Below are 10,340 nucleotides of genomic sequence, written 5' to 3'. Positions count from 1 at the left end.
CTGAGGACGGCTGCTTGCGTTGTGGCCGAAACGTCGTGAGAATTATTTTATCATGTTTTATTTTTATTATTTTATTATTTCCCTTCTACGTGACTTTACCGAAAGAACCAAGAAGATGAATCCCTGCAGTCACGAGAAAGCTTTAAATCGAAAAATTCCTCCTCACCAGTGCAGGTGAGCGATGATCTCGGTGAGTGTGGCTCGATTGACGGGCGGGAGAGCCCCGATGAGCTCGCGGTACCCGTCCAGCATCGCCTCCTCGCACGACTCACCTAGCCACATGCGGGCAAAGGTAAAGGTCCCCCGTGTAGCCCACACACGCCGAATGGCAGCAGTTGCTGCTGTTGTTATTACCGCTGTTGTACGGTTGAGCGTTCATCACTCGCTCACCCCACTCGCTCACTAATTTCACTCGCACCCACCCACCAGCCCAGTCATCCACCCACCCGCCCACTCGCTCACCTACCCACTCGTCCACCCAACCACCCGCTCACCTACCCATTCACTCGCTCGCTCACTCATTAATTCGCCCACTCGCTGGCTCACTCATTCATTTGCCCACTCGCTCACCAACCCACTCGCCCACCCACCCATCCGACCACTCGCTCACCTACCCACTCGCCCACCCACCCACCCGCTCACCTACCCATTCACTCGCTCGCTCACTCATTCACCTACCCACTCGCCCACCCACCCACCTGCCCACTCGCTCACCCACCCACCCGCCCACCCACCCACTCGCCCACTCGCACACCTACCCACTTGTCCACCCACCCACCCGCTCACCTACCCATTCACTCGCTCGCTCACTCATTCATTCGCCCGTCTGCCCCAGCCCGCATCCCAGACTCGCGTGGGGGACTGACTTGGGGCGACTCACGTGGTGGTGGGGGGTGGTGGTGGTGTTGGGGGGGGGACGAGTCACGTGGTGTGGGGTGGTGGTGGTGGGGACGAGTCACGTGGTGGTGGTGGTGGGTGGGTTAGCGACTCACGAGCGTTGTCCGCCCAGCGCTGGCGCAGCTGCGTCGTGAAGAGGCTGGGCTCCACCTCGCGCAGGAAGCGGCGCAGCGCCGTGGTGACGTCGTCCACGTGGAAGGCGCCGTCCGACAGGCGCACCGAGCGCGCGTCGCCCCGCAGCGCGCTCAGCAGCGCCGCGATGCGCGAGTTCACCCCCGTCTTGCGGTAGACGCCCTCGCACGCCAGCCCTGGGGAAAGCCGGCGGCAGCACCGACGTCACTTGTGCATCGTCGTTGTCATCGTCGTCATCGAAGACATCGTCATCATCGTCGTCATCGTCGTCATCATCATCGTCGTCGTCATCGTCGTCATCGAAGTCATCGTCATCGTCATCATCATTGTCATCGTCGTCATCGTCATCATCGTCGTCATCGTCGTCATCATCAGCATCGTCATCATTGTTGTCATCGTCATAATCAGCAACACCGCCACCATCACTTCAGTATCGTCATCATCGTCAGCATCGGCATCATCAGTACCACCATCACCACTGTCACTGCGGCAAAATTGTCATCAGCATCAGCATCATCATCGTCACCGTCACTTCGGCATCGTTGTCATCATCATCATCAGCATCATCAGCACCACCACCACTTTAGCATCGTCATCAGAAGCAGCAGCAGCAGCAGTATCATTGCCACATCACCCTCAGCAGTACCATCACCGCTGATGATGCTGCTGATGCCAACGCCGCCGTACCGTACTGCGTGACGTAGGCCAGGCACTTGCTGACGATCACGGGGACGTCGCCGTCCGTGAGCTGCACCAGCGACAGCTCCCCGCTGCGGCCCTCCGAGGCCTTCCGCAGCGCGGCCAGCCAGCCGGCCGAGCAGAGCCGCCCCGACGCACGCACGCACAGCATCCTGCGGGGCGCGGCAAACCAACGCAGAGTTCCCGCGCCCCCTCCGTCGACGGCGTGGGCCCTGACGTGGCCTGCGTAGGCCCTAACGCGGCCTGCGTAGGCCCTAACGTGGCCTGCGTAGGCCCGTGTAGGGCCTAACGCTGCCGGCAGGCGGCACCGACGAAGGCCGGCGTGCCGTTCGCGCTCGGGTCGACCGAGCGGAGAGTTCCCACGACCGTTCCCGGACGCGAGCGGAAACGGAACTCGGGTGTACGACACAAGACGGAGATTCCGCCCTGCATGGCCTGAACACAGACTGGTCGGGGCAGGTGCCGTTAATCAACCACAGTGCCTGCGAAGGCCGGCACGGGGGGGGGGGGGGGGGGGGGGGCAGCACCACACCCTGGCCGCCTTTGCCTCCTCAGTGGCGATGTTTGCAGATCGCATCGGGCACTCAACGTCGTTCCGCACCGGCTACCTCTCTAACAGACGCAGACGCACGCAGAGACAGAGATCCCCCATGCAGCCTGAACGGACCGTCGGGGCAAGTGGTGTTAGCGAGAGGATGGGAGTGTGTGGCCAGCACCACGCCCGGCACTAAACACACACCACACAAAGACTAAGTGGCTACACCGCCGCTCCCCACTATGTACACACGGCATCGTGCACACACCACCACCGCCGCCCACCACCGCCGCCACCCATTACCTGCGTCTCTCTCCCAGCACCAGCACCTCCCTCCTGTCCCCCTCTTCACTGGGAGTCATCACACCTGTGGGGGGGAGGGGAGGGGCGTGGGGGACGAGGGGAGGGGGCGGGGGGGTCAGTAGGGATGACGTCACCTACATTGTCCACCTGTGCACTGCACGCGCCTTGCAAGCTGCGCGCTTAGCTGCTTGACTCGTTCTTAATCCACGTTAAGCTCCAATAGCCCACATTAGGCCACGTTGGGGTACGTGAGACCACTTTAGGACACATTGTATCAGGTTAGGCCACGTTAGGCCACGTTAGGCCTTGCTAGCCTATGCGAGGCTAAGTTAGGCTCCATGCTGTTTTTTCCTGGATTTTTCTGTTTGCGCATCGGCACTTTAAGATGTTTTCTTGTTCATGTTTTTGTTTTTTGTTTGTTGCGGTTGCACCCGATTCAAGAGCCAAATGGCTCCTCACAGGGCTACACCTAATAAATGAAACTGAAACTGAATTAGAGGCTACGTTAGTTCGGGCTGACGTTAGCAGCGGGGGGCTGGGGGCTGAGTCACGCTCGGAGATCAATCTCTCGGCCGGGCTTGGGAGTAGGGGGTCATCGACGTAAGGCCCGTTAGCGTGGCCGCCCCCTGCAGTGTTCACGTTCTTATCGCGAGATGGATGTAGCCAAAGGCATTCCGGGAACATGTGTTCCGGCTCACAGTATCCACTGGTCGCGGTTATTTTTCTCGGATTTTCTGTTTGCATATAGTCACTTTAAGATGTTTTCTTGTTCATGTTTTTGTTTTTGTTTCTTGCGGTTGCACCCGATTCAAGAGCCGAATGGCTCACGGGGCTTTACCTAATAAATTAACTTTGAAATTAACTTAGATTTTCTCACTGTTGTAATGAAGACCGGGCGTAGCATTGAGGTGCTTGATAAAGGTCTGTAGCCGTAGGTTTGGCTGTCGGCTCTAGGGCCGGCTGTAGCCGTAGGGGCCGGCTGTCAGCCGTGGCGCCGGCTGTAGGGATCGCTGTGGCGGTCGAGCGAGTCGCTGCGCCGCCAGCGGCCGGATCTTACTGAGCTCGCGGAGTTTGTTGAGGCTGACGCTGTCGAGGCGGCGGGCGCCGCCTCTCTCCTCCTGCCCCTCGGCTCGCTCGCTCGTCCCTCCTCCTGCCGGTGCGACCTCCTCGCTGGCGCTGCGACTTCGCGACGCCGCCGCCGCCGTCGGCTCTGGCTCTTGCCGCTCCGTCTCCACGCCCAACGTCCTCGCCGCTCGCTCCTCCGCCTCCTCCCGCTCGGCGGCGCCGTTCGGCAGAGCGCCGTCCGGCACGGCGGCGGCGGCGTCGTCGGAATCGTCGGGGAGGAAGAAGAGGGAGCAGCGCACGAGAGCGAACCAGCCGCGGCGCCAGCGCTGGCTGCAGTAGCCGTCGCGGAACTCCAGCCGGCCCAGCCGCTCCCACGGCAACGCCAGCAGCGGGTCGGGCGGGGGGGGCTCGCAGCACTGGGCGCACACGCGGAGAGAGACACACACACGGACCACACACACAGACACACACACGCACGCACATGAAGATCACTCCCCCGCCGTGTTAGTTTATGGGTCTCTGTGTTAGTCTATGGATCTCTAAGTGAGTCTACTGGTCTCTGTGTTAGTCTATGGATCTCTAAGCGAGTATACTGGTCTCTGTGCTAGCCTATGGATCTGTGTGCGAGTCCGTGGGTCTTGGTGTGGGCCTGTGGCCAGCACGATGCACGCCCGGTCGCCTTTGTCTCCCTAGTGCTGACGTTTACACACTGCTCTCGGTGCTCATTTAAGGCTGAGTCGACCTAGGTGTATACCACTGTTTGAGTGTGCGTGCCTGTGCATGTTTGCATTGAGGGTGTAGATGTGTCTCTATACACGTCTGTGTGTCCAAATGTGTGTCTGTCCATGTGTCTGTCTCTGTAAATGTGTGTCTGTCTGTATGTGCATACGTGCATATCTGTCTGTCTGTGTGTGTCTGTGTCCATGTGCCTGTTCATCTCCGTGGCCTCAAAGTGCACTTAGCCTGGTACAAGCGCCGTGGTGATGTCACCGCTACTTGGCGGCGAATGGCGGCGGTTGTTGTTGTGTTTATCCACTCGTCCGCGTGTCTAAGCGTCCCGCAAACCTATAACACCTGGCTGCGCCCCCGTGACCCCCTCCTCCCCCTCCCCCCAGCAACGAGAGCCTACCGCATTCCACGTGACGGCCTCGACGCGCACCTAGCCTGGCACGTGCCGTGTCCCGCGCGCCGTGTGCGGCCTCACCCGTGCCAGCTGCGTGAGCCAGTCGCGGCACGCCTCCTCCGACTCCGCGCCGAACAGGTAGAGGCGCTCGCCATCGCCCCGCTCGCCCTCGGTGGCCACGCACAGCTCAAAGGTGTTCTCAAACCTGCCACAAACACAAAGGAGTCACCACCCTCCGCCACGCGCCGCCGCGTAGCCTCAACGGACTGCCGGGGAAAAGTGACGGTCGGCATCGAGGGAGCGTGGGGTGGGGTGGGGGGAGGTCGCGGTGGCACCGTGGGGGGCAATGCCACGGCCACCGTTGTTCCCCCCAGCGGCGATGTTGACACGCCCGGCGTGTCACGGGTGCCGTGTCAGCGTTAGTGCGGCGTCGGCATTAGGGGCCGTACAATAATGACGTCACGCGATTTTGGACGATTTTTGACCCCCCCCTCGTCACACGGCGTCACATATAGTCAGACCCCCCCCGCTCAAACATCACAAAGCTCTGCCTCTACCCCCCCCCCAAAACAACATTTCCATTTTGAAAATAAAACATGCTTCAAATCACTTTAAACTATTGTCATTGTAGTGCGTATTTAATGTGGCGCTGCACTCTGATGTTGTAGGAGTGTTGTTAAAACAGTTAGTGTTGTTATAACAATTCTATATTTATTTAAAGTTGCGCATTTTGATGTGACGTCACATTTCTCAAACCCCCCCGCCTCGTCACACATCGTCACAAATGTCTGACCTCCCCCCCCCCCCAGGTGCATGACGTCATTTATGGACGGCCCCATACGTACGTAGAGCATGTGCGTGTTCTCCCCATGGGATTGTTTTCCTCCCGGGTCCCCCGGTTTTCTCCCCGTCCACATTTCGAATCAACATCAGAGTTTTCGGCTGCTCTAGAATATGATAATTGTTGTTTTTACCATTTTATCTGGCAACAAAACTGACATTTTTGCTACTGGCAAAGGAAGTTCCAACACTCTAGAATTGTCCACGCAAGCCACGTCGCCTGGAAAAGAGTTATAGAGCTAAGTGCTCTATAGATGGTAATGGCGAGTTTAACACGAAGTCGCAGGATTTCGCGACCAATATCATTCACAATCAAGGTTTAGTTGGCTTCGTTATAGAGGGCCCCTCAGTCCGTACCCGTGCTGCAGAGGGTTGTGCGTGCCACGGGTGCTCAGGCTGCACACCAGGCCGCAGGGCACGCGCCCGTTGGGGGTGGCGCTGCGCTCCCCGTCGTAGTAGCGCAGCTCCCCGCAGCGCAGCTCGCAACGCCGCCGGCTGAACTCTGAGACACGGGAGAGACAGAGGGTCGGCGATGGGCACCGACAGAGATGCACGGGGAGATCGAGGGACACGGAGGGACACGGAGGGACACGGAGGGACACGGAGACACACGGACTCGCTACGCCGGCGCTGGCGGCCGTGGCACCGGCGCTCGTACCGTCTCGCGAGCGCCGCTCCACGATGGGCTTGGTGCACGACGGCGTCTTGTACAGGTACCCCTTGAGCAGGGTTCTCGGGGGGGAGCCCCCGGGGGACAGCCCGGGGTCCCGCGGCGACCCCGGGGGCGACGTCGGGGACGTCGGGGACGTCGGCGGCGGCGGCGCCGGCGGTGCCGAGACCGGCGCGGGCGGAGCGCTGGAGCGCCGCGCGAGCTCCACCGGCGCCGCCCTCTTCTTCTCCTCCTCCTCCTCCTCGTCCGCCCGCTGGCTTCTCTCGCCTCCGTCGGTGAGCGAGCGCACCGGCCGCGGGCTCAGCCGGGCCGCGCCGGCGCCCAGGAAGAACGGGTGGCTGCTGAGCGGCAGCTGGTGCTGCTCCCGCACGCCGGCGCCGTCCATGATCGCCGTGGAGTATCGCGGGCCGAGGCGAGCCGACGCCCGCTCCCTCCGCTCCACGGTGCCACCGGCACCGCCGGCGCCGCCGTCGTCGCGAGGGCGGAGCGACGACGACTCCGGCGGCGGCAGCGGCGGGTTCCTCGCCTCGACCGCGGTGCAGCCGGTGCCGTTGGCGTCCCCGGCATCGCCGCCGCCGCCGCCGTGCGCGCAACCCGCGGACGGGGAGTCGAGCCGGGACTTGCAGAGGCTCTGCCGGGGAGGCGGCACGGGCGGCACAGGCGGCAGCGGCTCAACGCTCCACGCCACGAGCGCCCGGCCCGACATGCGCACGCTGCCCCGGTCCAGCACCGCCGCCTCCGCCTCCTTTCCCGCGTCCCGTCGTCCGCCGCCGTCACCGTCGTCGTCATCACCGTCGTCGCGATCGACGCCGGACTCACGCGGCAGCCGCTGGCGCCCCCTGGACGGCGCCGGCGGCGACTTTGACTCAGGGGTCTCCGTCCCGGAGGGGGTCCCCATCCCAGAGGGGGTCCCCGTGCCGGAGGGGGTCCCCATGCCGGTACCGGAGGGGGTCCCCGTACCGGTACCGGAGGGGGTCCCCGTGCCGGAGGGGGCGCCCCCGTCGAGGCGGAGCAGCCGGGCCAGGATCCGCTTGCGGTGTCCGGGCAGCTCCACGCCGAGCCGCGCCAGCGTGGCGTCGTCGCAGCCCACCAGGTCGCCGGCGCTGGCGCAGCCGCGGGCGCCCAGCGCGTCGGCGTAGCGGCCGAGGTGCAGGCGCTGGAGCCACGCGGCGAGCGGCTCCCGCAGCCTCGCCCCGCCCCAGTCCTCACGCCGCGCTCCCGACGACGCCGCCTCCTCCTCCGATCTCCGGCTCGGAAGGTCCTCGGCGTTTGCTCCTGCGCCAGGTGGCTCCTCCGTCGTCCCTCCGCAAGGCCGCTCCTCTATCATCTCCTCCTCCTCCTCCATCGTCCCTCTGGGCGTCTCCACCTCCTCCTCCTCCTCGTCCTCCAGTCGTCTGCTCAGAGGGTCCCCAGTGTGACCACCTCCTGAAATTGGCTCCTGCGTCCTCCCGCCGCAAGCCTCCTCCACCCTCCGTCCTCCCGAAGCCTCCTCCACCCTCCCTCCTCCTGAAGCCTCCTCCACCCTCCCTCCTCCTGAAGCCTCCTCCACCCTCCCTCCTCCCGAAGCCTCCTCCATGAGTCTCCCTCTGACGTCGTCCCAGCGCTTGCTCTGCTCGTCGGAGAATCTTCTCGAATGGCCCTACTCCATCATCCCCTTTGTGCAGAGGGGGTGGGGGGGGGGGCAGATCGAAGAGGGTGGAGGGGGGGGTACGGTGGAATGTTAATAGCTGTCAACCCACACGGTTTAGCACGCAATCTTGTACGGGCCAAATGGAGCTTTCGGTTCCATATAGCGTACAGCCGTTTCAATACCTGCCACAAACAAATGTCTTTGTGTTTCTCCCTCGTGATGGGACTTTGTCGAGGATGAACGTTGAGATTTATGAGGGGCACGGGGTTGACCATTAAGGTCCGAATTGGTGTGCGACAAGGTCGGGCACCGAGAAGGGGTGGGGGCGAAGGGTGCTAGCGGCACAGACGGCGCAAGCGGGAAGGCCGAAGCCACGGCGTGGTCATGCTTGACAGTTGTTTCTCTATTTGAATCTGAACGCGGCGAGTGTTTACCTCTCGGGAAACGTCTGCGTCGCGTGCAGGCAGGCGAAACCGGTTCCATCTCCTGGAGTTAGCGTCTTTATTTTTGGCCAAATATCACAAAACAGGTTGTGGGGCTTCAGGGGGAACCTGCCTGTGCATGCACAGTGCAGGAGCGGACACGGTGGTGCTTCTGCCCGTCACCTCAGTCTCGACAACCCACGGCACCTGCTGGGTCTGTCCCGTGACCTCCTCCTGCACCTAGCCTGGCACAGCAGTCAAACCACGGCACCTGCTGGGTCTGTCCCGTGACCTCCTCCTGCACCTAGCCTGGCACAGCAGTCAACCCATGGCACCTGCTGGGTCTGTCCCGTGACCTCCACCTGCACCTAGCCTGGCACAGCAGTCAAACCACGGCACCTGCTGGGTCTGTCCCGTGACCTCCACCTGCACCTAGCCTGGCACAGCAGTCAAACCACGGCACCTGCTGGGTCTGTCCCGTGACCTCCTCCTGCACCTAGCCTGGCACAGCAGTCAACCCATGGCACCTGCTGGGTCTGTCCCGTGACCTCCACCTGCACCTAGCCTGGCACGGCAGTCAACCCACAGCACCTGCTGGGTCTGTCCTGTGACCTCCTGTTACACCTAGCCTGGCACAGCAGTCAACCCACGGCACCTGCTGGGCCTGTCCCGTGACCTCCTCCTCATGCACTTAGCCTGGCACAGCAGTCAACCCACGGCACCTGCTGGGTCTGTCCCGTGACCTCCTCCTGAATGGAGTCTCCCACACTTCACATGATGGTGCACCTAGGCTGGCACAAGCGCCGTGACGATGTCGCTGCCACTTGGAGAACGTTTTTGTGTGGGCGTGCGTGTGTGTGTGCGCGTGTGTGTGTGCGTGTGTGTGCGTGTGTGTGCGCGTGCGTGTGTGTGCGCGTGTGTGTGTGTGCATGCGTGTGTGTGCGTGTGTGTGCGCGTGTGTGTGTGTGCGTGTGTGTGCGTGTGTGAGAGAGAGTTTTGTGTATGTGGGCACTGTTGGGGCAAGCGCTGTTCAAGAGCAAGCAGCACCTATGAAGGGTGGCCAGCACCACGCCCGGCCGCCTTTGTCTCCCCAGTGGCGATGTTTACTGCACACAACGTCAGGCGCTCATTTGAGGCCGAGTCGACCTAGGAGAGACCCAGGACCGGTTCGGACAATCGCCACTGGGTGATGGTGGCCATGAACGGGAATCGATCTCGGGTCACCTGGGGTTCAGAATGAGAGTATGTATGTGTAGTGGAGGAATCCGATGAGCTATAAAGCGCGTCTCCCACAGATGTCCAGTAGTTGCACCACCACGACCATCACCACCACCCCCACCATCACCACCACGACCATCACCACCCACATCACCACCACCATCGCCACCCCCATCACCACCATCACCACCACCACGACCACCACCACGACCATCACCATCGCCACCCCCATCACCACCATCACCAACACGACCATCACCACCCACATCACCACCACCCCCATTACCACCACCACCACGACCACCACCACGACCATCACCATCACCACCACCCCCATCACCACCACCACGACCAACCACCACGACCATCACCAACCCCATCGCCACCCCCATCACCACCATCACCACCACGACCATCACCACCCACATCAACATCACCCCCATTACCACCACGACCATCACCACCCACACCCCCATCACCACCATCGCCACGGCCATCACTGCCGATCAAAGTTCACGCCAGTTGTTTAACAGTGGCGACTCGGTGAGATTGGGGTGCGGGGTGGGTGGGGAGGGGTGGAAAGGGGGATAGCGGGGGGAGGGGGTGGGGGCTAGGGGGGGCTGTCACCACAACCATCACCATCACCACCACCATCACCACCATCACCACCATCACCACCACCATCACCATCACCACCACCATCACCACCACCATCACCATCACCACCACCACACAGTCAACCACAGAATGTACCCAGCAGTGAATGCAGTGCCGGATGAAGCGAGTGTGGGGCCTGTAGCTATGAT

General features: G+C 62.0%; 1 protein-coding gene across 1 annotated transcript in view; it reads right to left on the bottom strand.

The window, feature by feature from the left end:
• Positions 1–7,840, bottom strand: part of LOC144950948 (arf-GAP with Rho-GAP domain, ANK repeat and PH domain-containing protein 1-like) — a 22,488-nt gene extending 14,648 nt beyond the window's left edge. Inside the window, 8 exon segments of the mRNA XM_078881131.1 lie at positions 167–272; positions 993–1,205; positions 1,717–1,880; positions 2,567–2,630; positions 3,624–4,047; positions 4,836–4,959; positions 5,952–6,096; positions 6,253–7,840. Of these exon segments, the coding sequence (XP_078737257.1) occupies positions 167–272; positions 993–1,205; positions 1,717–1,880; positions 2,567–2,630; positions 3,624–4,047; positions 4,836–4,959; positions 5,952–6,096; positions 6,253–7,840 (2,828 nt within the window).
• Between the last annotated feature and the right edge of the window lie 2,500 nt (positions 7,841–10,340).

This window comes from Lampetra fluviatilis, chromosome 60 (assembly GCF_964198595.1).
Source record: "Lampetra fluviatilis chromosome 60, kcLamFluv1.1, whole genome shotgun sequence".
NCBI classification, from domain to species: domain Eukaryota; kingdom Metazoa; phylum Chordata; class Hyperoartia; order Petromyzontiformes; family Petromyzontidae; genus Lampetra; species Lampetra fluviatilis.
The sequence above is the reverse complement of the archived record's forward strand: the minus strand, read 5'-3'. Positions and strand labels throughout refer to the sequence as shown.